General features: G+C 38.7%; 1 protein-coding gene across 4 annotated transcripts in view; it reads right to left on the reverse strand.

The window, feature by feature from the left end:
* Nucleotides 1–21,033, reverse strand: part of BBS9 (Bardet-Biedl syndrome 9) — a 440,246-nt gene that overhangs the window by 51,343 nt on the left and 367,870 nt on the right. For all 4 annotated transcript variants that reach the window (XM_065939388.1, XM_065939386.1, XM_065939387.1 and 1 more), the window contains one exon: nucleotides 12,079–12,301. In XM_065939388.1, the coding sequence (XP_065795460.1) occupies nucleotides 12,079–12,301 (223 nt within the window). The remainder of the gene's footprint in view (nucleotides 1–12,078; nucleotides 12,302–21,033) is intronic.

Raw genomic sequence — 21,033 nt, forward strand, 5'->3', positions numbered from 1 at the left:
CCCTTCTAGCCTCCAGCCCTTTAAATTCTTTTTTCTTCAGTTTTATTAGGTATAACTAACAAAGATGTAAGAGATTTAAAGTTTACATGTGATAATTTGATATATGATATGGTGGGAGAGTATTCCCCTCGATGATTTAATTAACACGTTCATTAGCTCAGATACTTATATGTGTATGTGTATGAATATGAACTACTCTCAGCAAATCCAGGCTTTTGAATCCTATTCTTTCAGCTTGGAATGCTACTCCCCTAGATCCTCATTTCTCATCTTCCACATCACAGAAGGTTTCTCCAATAACCTTGTCTAAAGTAGCCACCTACACAACTCTTTCAACTTCCTATTTGTTTCACTGTGCATAATTCAACCTATAGTTCTCCTATTTAGCTGTACCAACTATTTATTATCTGATTCCTATCCCAGAAGTAAGCTTCCATGAAGGTGGAAATCCTTCTTCTTGATCAGCATACTCCAATGCCCAGTACAGTGCGTGGAACATGACAGTGTTTTTTTTTAATTTTTGTTAAAAAACAAAAAAACAGTCCTATCTTCATGAAGAAAACTCCTTTTCCCCTTTGAAAAATTTTACACATGCTCATTATGCTGCTAATATTGTTCCCTACACCAAAGATGAATTGTTTACAGATACTGCTATTAGCTTTATCCCAAATTTATATATAAGTGACCACAGTATAATTGGTATAATTTATAAGTCTGGAGGGGAAGAAAAAGAATACAGTCAATGTAATATAGCAGAGGAAAACTGAGTGAAGTTTAGAAATGAAAAAGTAACACCAGAAAAGAAAAGGTGGACTGTTTACCACTGTGCCTGTAGTACCTAGAACAGTGCCTGAAACATACTACATACTCAACAAAAATTTCACTTTTTGGGGTCTTAATTTTGGCTTTGTCCATGATATGTTTTTAAAATGGAAATTTATAAAGTGAAAAAATTATCAATGATTTTCCATGAGATAAACATGTCAAGTTTTAAAAATTTAGTAGCCTTGTAGTTTATCTAATTTTGAAAGGAAAGTTTTTTTTTATCTCTTTAAAAAAATAAACACAGGTAACAATATTAGGTAACTTATCTGCATATATATGACTAAAAGTCCCATTGACAAAATATCCTGTATCAAACTTAATTTTGTTATTAGTTCAGTTTAGTTCAGTTCGGTCACTCAATCGTGTCCGACACTTCACAACCCCATGGACTGCAGCACACCAGGCCTCCCTGTCCATCACCAACTCCCAGAGTTGACTCAAACTCATGTCCATTGAGTCGGTGATACCATCCAAGCATCTCATCCTCTGTCGTCCCCTTCTCCTCCCACCTTCAATTTTCCCCAGCATCAGGGTCTTTACCCATGAGTCAGTTCTTCCCATCAGGTGGCCAAAGTACTGGAATTTCAACTTTAGCATCAGTCCTTCTAAAGAACACTCAGGACTGATTTCCTTTAGGATGGACTGGTTGGATCTCCTTGCAGTCCAAGGGACTCTCAAGAGTCTTCTCCAACACCACAGTTCAAAGGCATCAATTCTTCGGCGCTCAGCTTTCTTTATAGTCCAACTCTTACATCCATACATGACTACAGGAAAAACCACAGCTTTGACTAGATGGACCTTTGTTGGCAAAGTAATGTCTCTGCTTTTTAATATGCTGTCTAGGGTGGTCATAACTTTTCTTTCAAGGAGCAAGCATCTTTTAATTTCATGGCTGCAGTCACCATGTGTGGTGATTTTGGAGCCCCCCAATATAAAATCTGTCACTGTTTCCACTGTTTCTCCATCTATTTGCCATGAAGTGATGGGACCACATGCCATGATCTTAGTTTTCTAAATGTTGAGCTTTAAGCCAACTTCTTCCCTCTCCTCTTTCACTTTCATCAAGAGGCTCTTTAGTTCCTCTCCACTTTCTGCCATAAGGGTGGTGTCATCTGCATATCTGAGGTTATTGATATTTCTCCTAGCAATCTTGATTCCAGCTTGTGCTTCTTCCAGCCCAGCGTTTCTCATGATGTACTCTGCATATTAGTTAAATAAGCAGGGTGACAATATACAGCCTTGACGTACTCCTTTTCCTATTTGGAACCAGTCTGTTGTTCCATGTCCAGTTCCAACTGTTGCTTCCTGACCTGCATACAGATTTCTCAAGGGGCAGGTCAGGTGGTCTGGTATTCCCATCTCTTTCAGAATTTTCCACAGTTTATTGTGATCCACATGATCAAAGGCTTTGGCATAGTCAATAAAACAGAAGTAGATGTTTTTCTGGAACTCTCTTGCTTTTTTGATGACCCAAGGGATGATGGCAATTTGATCTCTGGTTCCTCTGCCTTTTCTAAATCCAGCTTGACCATCTGGAAGTTCATGGTTCACGTAATGATAAAGCCTGACTTGGAGAATATTGAGCATTACTTTGCTAGTATGTGAGATGAGTGCAATTGTGTGATAGTTTGAGCATTCTTTGGCATTGCCTTTCTTTGGGATTGGAATGAAAACTGACCTTTTCCAGGCCTGTGGTCACTGCTGAGTTTTCCAAATTTGCTCGCATACTGAGTGAAACCCACCAAACTTCACACTTGAACCCTTGGTATCTTCCCTTTCACTTGCTTATAACTAGTAAGCTGGGGCCCTGCATGCCTTGCCATACTACTCAGTAGTACAGTGTATTTACTTCTTGTTTTATGAGGTTTAAATTCGATTCTTGTTTTATGGGCTTTAAAGCCATTAATATCTTAGAACAAAAGCCAAAAATATCTTAAAACAACCAATATGCAAATGCCTATACTAAATAAAAATCTTCCTATCAGTATTAGCATAAATCACAGCTTCTGAAACTAGAGAGTGATATCATATTTTTCAGGAACATTTTACACATGACATGGAGTATTGCTCAGAAAGCAGATTTGAGAGAAATACAAAAATTCTAACTAACCAAAATAATATTTACTTTTAATAAAAATCAAACATTTTAAAAACAAAAAGCTACCTTTTTAAAAGCATAGTGTTGAGACATATTGTACAGAGAAATACAACTAAAGGTGTTTTACTTTTCAGAATCAGGTTATAAACTCTAAGAGTCACTAGATATAAGAGAATAGTTTTTCATTTTCAATTGTTTAGGAAATATCACATTATACATAAATCAGAAGGGGCTAATTATTCCAATAATTTATTTGAATAAACAAACACACTAAAAACGTTTTTCTTTCAAAGTTTAATGTGAAAGTGTGTTTTAAAGGCTGGGAGCACAGATCTGACTTCATTCACTAGTTCTAACTGCAAGAACATCATCGTTCCTTGTGAGGGCTGCGTAGTATCAGAAGCAGAATGTCATTCCTAGTTTAGGCCAGGTATTTTGGCCAGAAATAAAAATGACTAAGTCATAGGAATGGGCCACCTTGTTGGATCTGCCCCATCTATCTGTGGGTATTCTCATTATTTTAAATAAAAATAATGTGATGTAAAATAAGTTTCAATGACTGTCTCATGTAAGTAACTGATTGACGAGTTGATTCTAAGCACTTGAAATACTTTATCCAGGCGCCCTAAAATCTAAAGGAGAATTAAAAACAATACATACAATTTTAATAATCCTGAATGTCTACTGAAAGCAGAGGTTATTTCTGAAGATCAAATTCCTCAGAGAGATAACAGGTCCTGGGAATAACAGTTGAAGGAAAGAAAATAGGATATGTGTTTACTCCAATTTGGGGGTGAACCAGTAAAACCTTACTATTGAAGACAGACTCACTGAGGTAGCAGAGGTTTGGGTAGGGGTAAAAGTTGAGAAGAAGAAAACTAGAAAAATTTTTTTACAAGTTGAATCAATAGAAATCCCTTCAAACCATCAGCTGCTGGAATAAATACAATTTTTTTATCCTCACATTTGAATATAAAATAGTCCCATATATCAATTAAATATGAGAAAAAAAGCTATTTTTTATCTCATACAAAGCCTCAGAGATAAGTATCTTCCCAAGGGATGCTCCAGTGTTATGGAGGTACTCCTTCTGTGGGTCAACCTACACAATTTTTAATGATATTGAAAATTACACAGTTAAGGTTTCCATGATAATATCTCATATGAGATTAGTCCAAAGAAAAGACAGCTCACATTTACAGCTGGATGAGGGTAAAAATGTACATATTAAAGATCTGTTCATATGACATGACTGAAGAAATAGAAATAGTGATGTACTTTAAGAGTTATTTAATTCATCCCCCTACTTTTAGGCAGGGTTTTTCCAAATTATCTTCAGACTGTTGACTATCTGTATTAGTTTAAATATCTACAGGGAAGGAAATTCCTCAAACTCCCCTGGTATTCTACTCCTGTTTTAACAGCCCTACTTCCAAGAAACCAGGCTTTGGTCATCACATTGTAATTAGTTACCAGCCGGCTTGTCTGTCAACAAGTATTTGTTAAGTACACACAGGGAGAATGTTATTCTGTTAGGTCTTTGATGGTAGACCTTCCCCTATAGTTGCTCCTAATTGCTTCTCCTGTCAAATACAGCTCTAATCCTGGATTCAAATATTCTTCCATTAACCCTTCTTCATTCCATTTCCCTTCATTCACTCCCTATTACAATGGATGGCCCAGGAATTGAACCCAGGTCTCCTGCATTGCAGGCAGATTCTTTACCATCTGAGTCACCAGGGAAGCCTCATAATTATTAATAGGAGCAACCCTATTAAAAACTACATGCTTTCTTTACTTCTATCAATATAGTTTGATTTTCAAAACAATTTTGAAGCAATATGCTGTTTCAAAACAAGGTGGTGCTATCTCAGTATTTCAATGAGAAAATTATAGCTCTAGAGGAAGAAATAGCTGCACAATTGCTAAATGGCTGAGCTTGTCCCTCCCACAGCAGACACTGCAAATCAACCTTAATTTACTGCCTCACCATTCACCCCCTTCTTGCTCTCTTGCAGATTATTATAAAACTTTACTTCTCCAAAGCTCATGTGGCTGGACTTCATGAAATGTTCTTTTTTAAAAATTTCCCTATATTTTATTCCCTATATTTCCAATCTGGCTTCTCATTTTTTTCCCTTCTCAAATACTCTTTTCAGTTTAACTGTATTCTAGATTATTTCTCTGCTCCCTCAAACCTCCCCATTTAATGTGAAGGTTGGATTTTTAGCCCTCTCATCTTACCACCACTCCCCAACCTTCAAACATCTTGAAATATATTTTCTAAAGAGAAGAAAAGGAAAAAAAATAAAAACCTTGATAATAGCCTACTTCTTCTTGAATTTGCCTTCCTATACTGTTCCTTCCAGTTACAGAAGGATCTTTCCTTGACCTTCTGTCCTAAATAGTACTGACACCATCTCTGCTAGAAATTCTTTGAAATTCACCTCCTCCATGTAGAATCCACTTCTTATCTGGCTCTGCAGATAAATCCCAAATCAGTGTTCCCTGCCTCTGCCTTCACTACCATAGAGTTCATCCAATGACAGAGTTTCAGTGATGGCCTCTAAGCTGAGGGTACTAAAATCTACTTTTAAGCTTTAATTTTTCCCTTCAACTCAAATCCCTCAGATCCAGCTATTAACATCTCTCTTTTCTTGGATGCATCTTAGACATCTCAAGCTCACTGTATTTGAAATGAAGCGCATTATTCATAACAAAATTACCAACTTAATGATTTCCATCAATACAATTAAAAAACTTGATGAAACTTCTATATTCTTCCATATTTTTCATATTCTTCTCTCTCCTATGTACCACTATCAGATTAGTATGTCTAAAACACAAGGGGTTATTTTTGCTTTGTTTTTTAAATCACTTTTCAAAATGGAATAGAATGTTGTCCTTTATAAATCACTTATATCTTAATCTATAACAGCTTCCTTCACCATTTTTCCAATCTCTTTAATCTAGCTTTTCAAGTTCCTATATCAACTGGTGCTTACTGATCTACCAAACTAAATTCCCAACCTGAAATTTAAGCAGTTTACTTATAGACCCATATCTCCTTGCTTAAATTAACGACTCTATCTACAGTATCTGCCACTGTCCTTTCTAAAAATCTAAAATTCACACCTACTTTAAGACTTAGCTTCTTTATAAACAGCTCCACTGATTCATTCTAAAAACATACGGTAGACCAAAGTTAGTTTCCTATTTTTGATACTAGACTACAGTCTATGAAATGTCACCACTGGGGAAAGCTGGATGAAGAGTACCTGGGATTCTATGTAGTGTTTTTGCATGTTCCTATGAGCCTGTAATTATTTCAAAATAAGAAGTTTAAAAAAATATATGATGGGCATCAACTATATATATACTAGGTATAAGTAGGATGCTATGTTCACAAAAAAAGAATAAAATATAAGTCCTTCATGCACTTAGCTATTACCTGGAGGCATTATGGATTGACTTGTGTCCTCCCCAAAATTCATAGATTGAAGCCCTAACCAGCCAGTCCCCCCAATGTGGCTGTATTTGGAAATAGGGCCTTTAAGAGGTAATTTAGGTTGAATGAGGTCATAAGGGTGAGGCCCAGCCCCAAAGTACTAATGTCCTTGTAAGAGGAAGAAGACACACAGGAGTGTGCACACAGGGAAAAGGCCACGTGCAGGCACAGATGCACAAAGCAGGCTGGAAAAGACAAGCCCAAGCGGGTCAGGAACAGTTCCTGATCGCAAAAGAGAAGCTAAGAAATGAGAATGTTCTAAGAAGGGAATGGTCTTACTGAAAAAGCCTTCAGGGAAGACTGAGGTGTATAGGCAAAGTGTTCACCTAATTTAGTAATTATGAAGTCACTTGTGAAAAGGGTAGAAAATTGCTCAGAGATCAATAATTTGCAGGATTTGACCTATTTTCAGAGATGAGATGTAGAGGTAGGAAGGAGCCAGAATCCATAAACAAGCTGCACAAAGTCCTGAAGAACCCGTATTGGTTTATCACAACTGAAAATATAAACAAGCCCCATAAACACAGGTCATTGCCCTTGAATACTGTAAAAGTCATTGATTTTCCTGATTTATGAAACTGATCATTTTTTCCTTGCTACCATTTCTGATACTATGGTCATTTTATTGTTGGCATTTTTACCACAGTCTCTTTTAATAAAAGTTACATAAGTTATTTGTAGGAAAATGTACACTTTATATGGAAGAGAAATAATAGGAGGAGGCTCAGACAACACCTGTAACTGCACCATTCAGGGTAGTTATCATTAACACATACCTCAGTTCACATTCTTCTTGACCAGATCTTAAGAAGTAGATAGCTGAAACTCTGTCTTTTGCTTTCTGCCTTTGCTGACTTAACTTAGAAAGGCCTATCTTGCCTCCATCTCTATGTATCTACCTCTATTTTGTTCTGTTTGGGCGGTTTCATTTTTTTTACATTTAAATCTCCTACCCATCTGAAATGTATTGTGGCACATGTTATGGACTAGCGAATCTACTTTTCCTCCAAACGGTTGGTCTGTTCCCAGCAACATTTTTCAATTAATTCACCACGTCCTTTCTCCATTGCTTTGCAATGCCATATCAGCACACGAGATCAGAATTTAGGCTAGCGAATTCTGAAATCTTCCATAATTGGGGGGAGGGGGGTTCTCCTATGTTCTAATGATCTCAGTTGTAGTAACAAAAAACAAAAGCATAATACAAAGATAGTCACTCAAAAACTAACTGGCCACTTATAAAACTAGTCTCTACTCAAGTGTCTTTCCACATTCAACACTATACGAATCCCCACCTGCCATCAACTTCTTATATTGATTCATCTTTCAGTGACTGTTGGAAATTGTTACAAATACAGCATAAATGGGTTGCAGAGGGAAATTACAAATCTTGCAAATGATGCAAAATGCAATGCAAATTAGGTGTTATTAGAGAACCACTTGTACCACATGCATGGACAGTACCCAGGGAAAATCTGGCAACTGGTCCAGTTAACAATGAAGTGAAGAAAACTGGTTAGAATAATGACAAGATAAATATTTCTGAAGAAAATCATTTGCATAAAAATGATAGACCCCTAACAAAATGGATAACGCATTGGAATGTGTTGTCTTAAAAATGGCCTTCTTTGTAAAGGTGCTAGTTAGACCAAATCTGAGTGTCCTTCATCATACCAGAAACAGAACAAAAACAAACACTGCACACAATTCCTTCATAGCTGTCTCTAAGAACTGCTATAACATGACAGACATCACACAAATTTTGGCAAATATATGATAAACTTACTGTTGATTTTCATTTTACTTATTTTTCAAACAAATCTTTTGTTTTCCCAATGACAACAATGAAATGGTTCCAGTTTCAAGTAGTCTTTTTCTGATACCAATTAGTCTCGAACCTTCCATAATCAACCTAGCAATGTAAGGTAAACCTCAGCCCTAAGTACCTGCAAGGATGAAGCAAACGTTTGAGAAACTCAGCTAGACCACTAGAGGCATTCACATTCAGATTTTTTTAAAAAACACTACCCTGGTGGCCCTATGGAACTCTTGTTCTAAGGTAGAATTCATATCACTGAGATTAAGAAAAAGACATACAATGAAAAGGCAATATTCCCCAGCAGAAAGATGTGCGTAGTAGAGGTAAGAAGAGAAATATAAGTTTGATGGTTCTGTAATAAAAAGAATACCCAGTAAAGGTTAGGTTAAACGCTGATGGAATCTGAAGGTTGATAAAGGCAAGCAGGAGAAATGTGAGGCAACAAAGTCCTTAAGGTAACTCCCAGTGCGGAAGATTTTCAAATTCTGGATGCCAGGGAGGATGCTGTCATCATGGCCTTTACTGCAAAGAAAGGGCACATACAAGGTGCCAGGCTCATAAAGTCAGGAGGCTAGAAAAGACCAAGGGTTTTTTATTCTGAGATGTTTATTCATCTGCCATTTAATAGGGAACATGGTAAAATTACACACACTCCGGCCTTTTAATACCAACCACTAAGTCACTTCATCTTTCTAGGGCCTTCGTTACCTCAGCTGTTAGGTGAGGGAGGCAAACCAGATGATTTCCGAGTTCCTGCCCAACCATTAAAAAGAAGATCGTGTCTGTGAAAAATGTTTGTGTGTTCATGTGTTCGGTCATCCACTCCTTTCTAGTATGCCACTTTACCTTCATGTATTCTGAAACAACTACGACAGCTAAACTAACATCATAAATCGCACAATTACTGGTTTGAAGCAGAAACAACCCACAGTATTTCTTATTATCTCTGTAATAATGGTACCAAGTCAGCTACCAAGATAATAAAAATTGAGAACACAGCAAATACAAGGTAAACTGCATTTTAGTCCTCATAGCAAAGAAAAGAAATTGTGTGAAACAGTTTCTGCCCTTTTCTTCCCACAGTGCAACACCAATTTAAGTGAAAAGAAGGCCAGATTGAGAACAGCTTACCCAGAAGGAGGCTCTGGCTAGAAATCTATTTGTACCATTGTGGTTTGTGTGGTCTAGTGGGAAGCACAATGAGCTAGAAGATTTAGAATCTAGACTAACCCTTCCGGTAACCATGTGACTCTGGACAAGATATTTAGCTTTCCCTAACTCCATTGCTATTTGTAAAACAGAAATAATTTCACACGTTTCTTCTACCTCAAAAACATGCCAAGTACAGAAATTCAGTTCAGTTCAGTCACTCAGACATGTCCGACTCTTTGCGACCCTATGAACCACAGCACGCCAGGCCTCCCTGTCCATCACCAACTCCCAGAGTCCATCCAAACCCATGTCCATTGAGTCGGTGATACCATCCAACCATCTCATTCTCTGTTGTCCCATTCTCCTCCTGCCCTCAATCTTTCCCAGCATCAGGGTTTTTTCAAATTAGTCAGCTCTTTGCATCAGGTGGCCAAGGATTGGAGTTTCAGCTTCAGCATCAGTCCTTCCAAAGAACACCCAGGACTGATCTCCTTTAGGATGGACTGGTTGGATCTCCTTGCAGTCCAAGGGACTCTCAAGAGTCTTCTCCAACACCACAGTCCAAAAGCAACAATTCTCTGGTGCTCAGCTTTCTTTATAGTCCAACTCTCACATCCATACATGACCACTGGAAAAAGCATAGCCTTGACGAGATAGACCTTTACTGGCAAAATAATGTCTCTGCTTTTTAATATGCTGTCTAGGTTGGTCATAATTTAGAAATTAGTGTGTGAAAAATTTGAGCTCCAAGGAGGAAGAGTATTAGTCAATAAAGAAGCATGGTAATGACAAAGAGAACTGATTTAACAACTTTTAAAAACTCACTATCATGATTGGATCACGGCAGGTGGGAGGGAGAGTCACTCAACTAAAGCCAAACACTGTTAAGTAAAAGCAAGCAATTGTGACCACGACAAACACGCACAGCTTCAATCACCCCAGTGGGATGAACTCAGTTAGACAAGCATGACAGGCACACACCTGGCTTACAGACTCCTGGTTTGTGAACAAACACATTTTCTACTTTCCTTCATTCTGTTCCTCCCTTCCCTCTCTTCCTCCTTTCCTCACCATCTTCCTTCCAAACATTTAGAAATTTTACATCAAGGGTTTCTATGTACACAGCCCTGAAGTCGCCTCCAAATCTAGTTATTTAAACAAATGACTATAGTTCTATATTCAATAAAAGTGGCATCCTAACAGTGGACAGCAATGGGTGAATGGAGGCCAAAGGACTAGTTATAGGAGGATGTTAACAAGGGCAAGATGAAGAAGACCTAAATTCAGATAAACTATTAGAACTGCTTCTATGTAGGAAGGCAATTCTATTCTGAAACACCATATTAGAAATATGATTTTGGAATAAAAGTTAGGTTCTGTTTGTGTATAATTATGGTAAAAAATATTTCAAGTCATAGACTATAGACTGCTATGGTCCCATGCCAGTCATTCTCTTCACCCAAATTTAGAAGATGAATTATACACACATCTATACAATGGCAGTAATTATAGTTTGAGTTTCTGAGTGTATCTCTGTTCCGAGAACTGTGCTAGGCGCTTTATAAACACATAAGGCCCTGGAAACAAGGAAGGCATTATTATACCCACTTTGAAAGGAGAGACTAGACTCTGGAAAGTTAAGTAACATATTCAAGTCATATGAGTAGTAAGGCATAAAGACAGGACCCAAACACTGGTCTGTCTGCCCCCAGAGCCTGTGCTTATTAGATTATGCTATGCTGTCTCCATGTTTATCTTTTTTAAAGTGTTCACTTGCATTCCTTTTTACTTCAAGGAATGCTGGTTGAGGGGGGAAGGAAACAACAGGAAGAGTATCAGCAGAGGGAAGTAGGTGTACAAAAGGCAAATAAAGAAGATGAACAAAATCCACATCACTTCCCATACTATGGTCCCTGCTTGAGGAGGAAATAGATGCTATAGCTGCTTCATGTAATAAACTCATTTACTCTGTCCTCTTTGCTGCTGCCATAAAGAGAGACACTAAGATGGAAGCGGGACTTGGGAGCTGCTGCCTCTAAAGGACCAAAATGCAGTGCTCTTGACAGCTCAGCCCCTCTGACGGTGGGAAGGGCTGATCTGGATGCCCATGGCCATCACTGACTGCCCAGGTAGGGGCAACCTGGATCTCTCACCCTGGCACATAGTGGCCTCAGCCCTGAATCCTGCTCATATCGCATGATCCCCAGGTTTTTCTTTGTCTCTTCTCCCTTATTCTGGTGAACACAATCCAAGCAAACAGCAGAAGGGATGGGACTCATCTGGATTATATTAGCCGCTTGTATTATGCTATTTACATTTATGAAATATGGTATCGCGAGATCACATTTAGTAAGACTTTCCTTAAAAATGGTTTTATTCTCTAATCCACTTTTTATTGGTTAGTAGCAAAACAAAGTGGATCATATATTTAGAAGCAGGAGGAAGGAAAAAGACATACCATTCTAGAAATGTTTAGCAAGCAAATACCCCAAGAATATTTATCCATGTGATTACCCTGGGATGTCTGAAGGGAAACGTGCAAGCAATTTTCTTGGCTATCATCACCTTAATATGAAATGTAAACCCCCAAATACAGCCACAATAAAAGGCACACCCCTTTAATTTGGCCAAAGTCTTAACACAGTTGTGTTTGGGGAGCGTGAACGGAGTTCCTACCTGGCATGACCATGGTCTGCGGGGCCGCTGCATCAGTACTCAGGCAGAGACGCCCGCCTTTGGCTAATCGATCACACAGCAAGGTGATGTGCTTCTTCAATCGGCTTGTGTCTTTGGGTATGTCCAGCTGGCTGCTGAAGTTCAAAGCCTGTTCCTTGGAACTCTTCGATAGGCAGGTCTTTAAGAGGTGAGAAAGAGCAGCATCCACGGTTTCTTCCCAGCCCTGGATGCAAAAGCCAATTTGGAATTTATGCAAAGATGACAAATGAACAAAGGAAGCACTTTACCATTAACCAGGTTATAAGATTATGAGTGTTTAGGTCCCAGTGCTGGGAACTTGTTAAGAGCTTGGTGTCTGGTAGTCTAGACCAGCATGGTTTTAAATTCTAGCTCTGTCTACTGTTTGAGCATGTTACTTAATTTCTCTTAGCCTCATCCTCATCTACAAATGAGGCTACTAATAATCTGTACCTCCAAGGGTTGGGGTGATTAAATCAGATGGTACACAAGTAGCTTTTAGCCCTGTGCCACACATGATAATCATCATTATCTCAGGTATTGCTATGTTTGATGATCCAGAGGGCAAAGCCTAGGATTATAGCTCATTTTGCTGCTGAAGGAGAACCAGCCAAGACAGGAAGAGACTGGGGGAAACTGAAATGGAGGGAAAACCCTGGTGTTTCTCAGGATTGGTTCCATAGTCTCGGAGCTGCAGGCAGAAACTAGAGGAGCTTTGTCAAGAGGGACTTTGGGAGGTACAAGCCTATCCAGTCCCACTTCCCTGTCAAGGTGACATAACGTGACACAGAATGAGGCAGTGAGCCGTTTATCGATTTTCGCTGGGGACAGTGTGGCTGTGCTATAGTGAAGACTGTGAGGAGGGCAGGGTCACCTCAGAACCCTACAGGCTGGAATTCTAGGGCTATCGATGGCAGACGGGGACCGCGGGGCCATTACGAAGGACAGGCATGAGGAAGCACCACACTCAAGTGGGTTCAGATAACAGCAGGTGAGGAGCCTTGAACAGATAGCAACAGGTAAAGAGGCTTGAAGGAGAAGGGCAGCTTATGCTCTCCCACTGGACAGGCCCAGAGATAACTGGGTGTGATTTTCAGGGGTTCCAGAGGTCCTAAGCATCAAAATAGAAAAGTGTGAGTGAAATCTGGGTATTACTACCACAGACTTGACAAAGTGAAATTATAAAGGATGACAGTGAATGACTACCCTCATAGAATTCTGCAGAATAGTCCAAGGCCCTCACCTAAGGGAGGAGAAACCTGAGACTCAGAGAGGAGTCCCTGGATGAATTGACTGTTGGTACTGCTCCAAATTCAACCTTATCAGCTGAGCCACCTTGCAAATGTGCAAACTGGATTACGTTATTCCTAAACTTCAACTCCTAAAGCCAAATGCTCAGTTTAGCACACATAGCACTGTCTGCTCCACCTCCTGCTCCATTTTATTCTCTCCCTGTCCACCTGCACCCACACTCTCACCTTCGCCTCTCCACAGGCTTGATCCTCCTGTTGCAATGCCTAATCACCACTCTTTCTTGCCAACTCCTATTTACAACTCAGCTCAGGCACCGCCATCTAAGCATCACATTTATGGGCCCTCTCTATGACTCTGAGACCGGACGCACCCAGTTCATCACCCTGGGACCACTCCCCACCCTCTGCTGTGGCCACTGTCAGCACTCTGGTTTCTCCAGTGCCTGGAGATGTCCGCACCCCTAGCACTGTGCTTGGTCAAGAAATGTGTCTGCTGGACAGAGACACAGAGAGATGGTGAGAGATGGTGAACTAGGATCGCAGATTTGGGGAGGAGTCTGGAGATCTTTAATCCAGTCTCATGGGATGCTTCCTGGAATAAAACAGAAACCATGTGCCTAGGTATGGCTGTCCCCAGGACACAAAATTACCACTTTTTGAGACAGTTCACTCCTTTCAGGGACATGTGAAACCAGCAGAAAGTTATTCCTAAAGCTGAGCCAAAATCTGCCCCATTGGCCCTTATTCTACCCTCCAGAACTATGCAGAATAAATCTAACCTCTCTTCTACATGACAGCCCTTTATACCTAAGAAGACAGCAATTCTGTACCCTCTCCTCCAGAATAAACATCCCCAGTTCCTCCAGCTCTTCCCTATATAAACACGGTTTCAAGTTTTCTCTCCATCCTGACCACTTGTCTTTGAATGAGCTCCAATTTTAAACACTTAAACATTTATACAGCTAACTAGAGAACCCCAAACTGACCCCAAGACACCAGGCTGGGGATGGGGATTTAGGATCGGTAGAGTCACCCCACCCCACCTTACCCCATTGTTTACTGGGAATTCTCCCTGCCAGCCAGGCCTCTGGTTGCCTCTGCTTTCTTGGCAGCCATACCACACTCTTGATTCACACAAGCAAACACAATTAAGCTCCAGGCCTTTTCCACACTCACCACATATCTTCCTTTTAGGCTTAAGCAGTTTGTTCTTTAGACCAAAGTGCAGATTCTCTATATACCCACTAAAGAACTTCCCACTGATTGCCAACATCAGAATTTTTCACTCTATTGACCCATTATAGACACCACCAGGCAAATAAGGAAACACATTATTTTTAAATGAGATGTCAAAGGCTATAAAAACAACTTTCTACTCCAAACCACTAAAGAATAATAAAACACTAGTTGCTACAAAGACATCTCTATACAACTATCAAAGTCTAAATCAGACCAATATTAAAAATTGAATTTGTATTTCAGTAATAATGGGGATGAAAATTAAGACAAAATAGTAACCCAAATGTCATTGTAGAGGCCATATTTCCAAGTTGTTTTTGATGACATCAATGATGACCTCTGGAGTATAAGAAGGAAAGATTCTTTGTATATAATTTGGCATTTATGTACTCTGTGGTCATTTCAGCATTAAAACAGTTCCTACTATTTTACAGACTATTCATCTAAGCTAACTATTGTTTTCATAAGTAGGTTACAGTAGCATATTAGATAATTTAAGTAGATACTGCATTTAGCTAATATAGAGGTACTACAGAATTTCCTTTTCTACTGCCAACTTGCAGATCAAGTCAAAAACCATGTCATGGTTAGGTATTTGGCATGAATATTTCTTTAATATAATGAGGCATGATGCCAAAACTTCAAAAAGATTGCTACTGAAATACAGGTTTATTATTTGGAGAGCCCAAATTACTACATAAACTCAAATGTAATAATAAAAAGGAATGTTTATGAGACAAAGGAAGAGCCTTAAAAATGCAATGTGATAATCTACTGATCAAACACATAGCCTACTTACTTGATAAAATGTGAAACAAAACCATGTGGAAATCTAGAATCTCAAGTACAAAAAGTTCCTTAAAGGTAAGCTATTTTAACCAACTTTTTGGTGTTTGAATCCATCACTTTTATTTAGAGCCTTTAAACTGATAAGTCAAATATTTAGTTTTAATGTCTAAACACACACATACACACACACAAACACACAACCCACATGCACATACCTGATCTTTATCCTCTAACATTGAACATTAGTTGTACTAATAATTGAACACGAATTGATGTTCATCAATTGCCGTCTCCTAATTGTGAGAGTGAAAGAAAATCTTAATTTTGGTAAAATAGCACTAAAAATGTCTGGAAGTGATGAAACTACTAAGCAAGCATTCTTCAGTAATAATTGATATGATTTTAGTTCTCAAATCCACAGCCTAACTCTTAAATCCCAGTCTACCCATGTACAGCTTTTGGAAAACAATAGTCGGTGGGAAGTTAAAGAAAGATATAAATGTGTGAATAAATCAATAAATAAATTCAAATGTACATGCTATTCTGCTTTATCTTCTCCACAGCCCTTGTCAGCATTACAAATTAATTTATTTACTGGGCTTTTTTGTGCTTACTGCATCTTTGGAGTTTTCCTTTGATCCCAAGCTCTAGACTCTATCCCATGTGGTAACTTGACTTTTGTCCTAGTCCTCCTACCTGAGCCCCTACGTCAGGAGCCTGCTTGAAAGGTCCCCCCTTAATGGACTGGGCTGCCTTGCTCCTGCCAAATCCTCCCAAGGAACTAGAGCTCTGGCTGCAGCCCTGCTGCTTGACTTCAATGCGAAGTTGCCTGCTGCATGCATCCCCCAGACTGAGAGTCTGCTCACTCAGTCTTACTGCTTTTGTGCTCCACCTGCCTGTGTGGAGGCTCCTGTAAGCCATGCTGGCCCCACATGCCTTTCGGTACCAGTGGGATGTCCCATTTCTATGGTGTCTGCTATCCTCTTCCTGACTGAAGACAACTGAGCTATGAGTTTTATGATCCAGAGGCCAGACAGCCATGGCTGAGTTTCTGACATCTCTGCCCTACCTGTCCTGCTAGTCTCCACTGGTCACGGTGCCTAAATACAAGTATAAGCAAGTGGCTTTTCAGAAAGAATAAGAAGCAGAAAGTTTGACCAAGTTTGTAAAGTGTATTTCCTAGGGTATCAACCAAAGTAACCAAAAAAAAAAAGAAAAACCTAGAAGAGTTTTCTCATGCCACCTACAAATTAAAACAACCAAGTTGAAGATAGCTGCCCTTCGGCTTCTGGGTTTTGACTTAACTCATTCACCTCAACTGCCTCTTCACTTTGATAAATCACTTAATCTCTGTAGACTATATCTGTCTGTGTGTGTGTGCACGTGCATGCTCACGCATGCACACACACTCCATTGCTTCATTGGGTCTGACTCTCTGTGACTCCATGGACTGTAGCCGGCCAGGATCCTCTGTCCATGGAACTTTCCAGGCAAAAATACTGGAGCTGCCATTTCCTATTCTAGGGGATCTTTCTAACCCAGGGATCGAACCCACATCTTCTGCATTGGCTGGTGGATTCTTTACCACTAACACCACCTGTGAAGCCCAAGGTATATCCAAGGTCTCCATAAAACAGGAATAACACTATTTGTCATGCCAATCTTACATGAATGATAAGGCACTCAAAATCTTAAGCAGAAGATACTGTGGAATAAGCATATATATGCAATCCTACTTTTTAAAAAAATCAGAAAATAAAAATACACCATTGGAACCCAATGTACAAAGTCACATCTTTAAACTTTTATTCAAACAAATTATAAACTTCTGCAAATGTATGTTTGTAATAGAAACACTACCACATCCGCAACTATAGTAGCATAGGGAAAAACCACAAAATGCCATGGTAGCATTTATTACCAAATGTGCACATAGTTAACTCTAAGCGAGAGAGGAAAGGTTTAAAAAAAAAGAGAGATCTGTGTAAATGAACAAATGGAGATTGTGTAGCCACAGCTAGGGTTCAGTTGAGAAGAGAACATTCTTAGAAATAGCCTGTCTTACACATTACACATTTGAAGGTAAAATGATGATTACATCATATTTATTTATCTGAAAAAAAAAACTGAATCAAAGAGAAATAGATTTCATCTTGAATAGATGTACAGAACTCACAATAAGTCTTTGGTATTTATGACTGATCTGCAGAGCTTTATGGTTACTATTACTTTCTATTATATTCTATCATGTTATAATTAGCCAAGGTAAGCTAAAAACAATGATGTGAAATGTCACTGTAAAGCTAGGTACAAATTTAGTTCTTTAGTTGTAAATTATATATTTGTAAGATATAAGAATTTTTCAGGATTGATCTAGGTTCAGATTATTTCTAAAGAATAGATTTTATTCTGTGAATCTCCCTTCATGCAAAGGAGGGCTTGAAATGTTAAGCTATATACCCGTGAGAAGTAAAACAGTTCTTTGAAATTGAAACAAAATAAAATAAAATTTTAAAAAATGAAACCAAGCTGGATGGTCTATGTAGCAGTTTAAGCTTTTTAAACCCATCACTAATAAAATGAAACCCTCCCCAACATCATCCTTTCTTATCTTAAACTGAAACTGAAATGACTTATTGGACTTAATGGAGTTCTCCAGTTCTTTGTGATGCTTCAAAAGCTGTAGAAATCTAATTCAGATTTTAACCAAAAGTAGAACAAGGTGCCAGGCTTATCAACACAGTATTATGAACAATAAAACACACTCTTCCTATCAGGTGAAAATCTAAAATCTTTTCTGACAAACAGAAGCTTAGCAAACTTCATGCAGTTTAGCAGTAATACAGGCAGAAAGCACAAGGTTGCTTCAAACCAACCTACTCTGATCCTTTTTTTTTTAAGCTACATTTTGCTAAGAAATCTGCATTTGACCTATACTCTCATGCTGATCCTGAAGCTTTAGACAGGAGAAGGAACACAAAGTAGATTACCTGAGTTATCATGAAACTTGATCCTGGATAGCCATATTCAATTTTAAAACAAAACATTAATGATGCTTCCCCTAGACAAACATCTTGACTAAGCATTCAAGTTTGCTTCAGGCAAAAGTTTCCACTCACAGGTACTATTCAGAAATAACTTACAAAAATATTAAGACTGAAAAATAAAACTGATAATGAATATTCAGGGGGAACCTGCTTCTGGTGATAGTAAATTTGATCATGTGGGCCAATGATCCCGCTGAGAAGAACTAGAAAAAAAGATATACAAAATCACCTCTTTGAAGGTGTAGGGAAGCTATACCCAAAGATAGTAGTTACCAGGTCAAGATTCAGGGGACAAGGGAGGCCCAGGAAAGTGAGTACTGCATTTGTGGCTGCTTTTCCCTCTGCGGTCATTAGTTACCTGGCCTAACATGTAGCGCTGGGTCCTCCAATTACTCACTACTTTAGGCGATCACTTATGCTTGCTTATGAATTTCCTTGTAGGAGGCAGCAAGGGTCATGAAAGTTAGAAGTCTGAAGACCTAGGCTAAATTTTGACACCTTTCCTTGTAAGCTGTATGTCTCTGGGAAAGCTATTTTAGGTCTCAGCGTCTCAGTTTTCTCATCAGTTAAAAAAATCAGAAAAGTAATTTCCTTTGCCAGGCACTTTTAGACTTAATGAGACATGTTTATCAGTTGTGGGGAGGCTTCCCAAGTGGTGCTAGTGGTAAAGAACCCATCTGCCAAAGAAGGAGACACAAGAGATGTGGTTCAATCCCTGCGTCGGGAAAATCCCCTGAAGTAGGAAATGGCAACCCGCTCCAGTATTCCTGCCTGAAAAAATCGAAGAACAGGGGAGCCTGGTAGGCTACACAGAGAATCAGACACGACTGGATGAATAAGCACTGGTACCATTTATCAACTGTAGTTATTTAATTATTTAATTCCATGTTATTATTCTCACTATTGGAAATGCTCTCTAAAAGTTGATCTTTGGAGGGTTGGTTCCTCTGAATAATAATGACACTAGAGATAATAACAACAAAAGTAACAACTGTTTAGGATCTCTTAGGTACTAGAAAGTATGCTAAGAAATGTATAAACATTATTTGTACTAATAAATATTTATCCCGTGAAGTTGGAGCTATAACTTCCAACTAAGGTGCTAGATATAAAGTAGTTTAAAGTAAAAAAGTTTATCATAAATAACACAATTATTAAAAGTAAGAGCTGTAATGGGATCCAGGACAGCATGGCTCTAAATCCCATGCTCTTAGCTACTTGGTGAGAACTTTTTTCCCATTTCATCATGTGTGTCTTTTAGTCTATTGTCATCAAGTCACTTTAGGCAGAAAACATCATATGAGGTCTTCCCTTAGAAAACTTATGGTCACGAAATTTATATCAGTTTCTTTAAATAAGTAATCTGTGTATAATTAAATGAGGTTTTACTGCACAATCAAAAAGCACTATGATTTGTGCCAGTTTGTTTGGCACAAAGTTTGGGTCAAATTTTTAGAAGAGTCTACCCAAGTCTACCTTTTACCTGCCTAGACTACTATAACTGACATGTAGGAACTGCCTTGGGACACCACATTCCCTGAAAACATAACAGTGGTCAAACTTGACTTTGATGAGTCTGTTATTGATGCTCAATTCAGGGACTCATTATCGAGAATACTTGGAGAGGACATTTCTATTTTGGAATCAAAAGACACATGAGGTCACAGACTCCCCAAATATCCCTATATCTGACAAAGTCCGAGAAAAACCTTATTGAAGTTAGGACAAGAAAAGAACCATGTGAATAAACTGAAGGGGTCAACTTCTCCCTAATACACTATATTCTAAAAATTCTCAAAGAATAAGAAATAACCAAACTCAAGAAAAAAGTCCCAAAATACATGAAACCACTGATTTAAGTGTAAAGCATTTTTCTCTAGAATTCTTTTCTTTTTCTTTCTTCCCTTTAATTAGTCTGGTTTTTAGGACCACTCCACCCAGAATCTTCACTATTTTAAGATTTGCTTACCTACTTCTTTCTTGGTCAAAGCCATTGGCGGATCTGAGATAGCTACAGGAAAGTCCACCTACTAGAATTCTATTTATATTTTCTTTCAAATAGAATTCAGATTTGAAGAAAAATGCATAGAGAATGGGATCTGAAGTGATTGACTGTATACCATTCAATGTTTGTGTCATTTTTCACAGCAATCAAGCTGTGAAAGGGGGTTTCCTAGGTGGCTCAGTGGTAAAAGTATTCACCTGCCAATGCAGGAGATGCAGGTTCCATCCTTGGGTCGGAAAGATCTCCTGGAGGAGGAAACTGCAACCCACTCCAGTATTCCTGCCTGGAGAATCCCATGGACAGAGGAGCCTGATGAGCTGGTTGCAAAGAGTCAGACATGACTGAGCTTGAGTGACTGATCACACACAATATAGTAACATAGTAGCACAAACCTCAAATACCAATTATTTGTGAGATGGTATGTTTATCCCTAATTAGTGATCCTAATTTCAAATGTTTTATCCATTTAACACAGCACTAGTTTAAGTTCATATAACCATTAATTTATTTTAAAATATTTATTTAGAGTCCATTGATATAAGACATTATACCAAACATTATGAAGTTTAAAAAAAGGTGAATCAGATATGGATCCTACCCTGAA

The sequence above is a fragment of the Muntiacus reevesi genome, chromosome 6, assembly GCF_963930625.1.
Source record: "Muntiacus reevesi chromosome 6, mMunRee1.1, whole genome shotgun sequence".
Classification (NCBI taxonomy): Eukaryota; Metazoa; Chordata; class Mammalia; order Artiodactyla; family Cervidae; genus Muntiacus; species Muntiacus reevesi.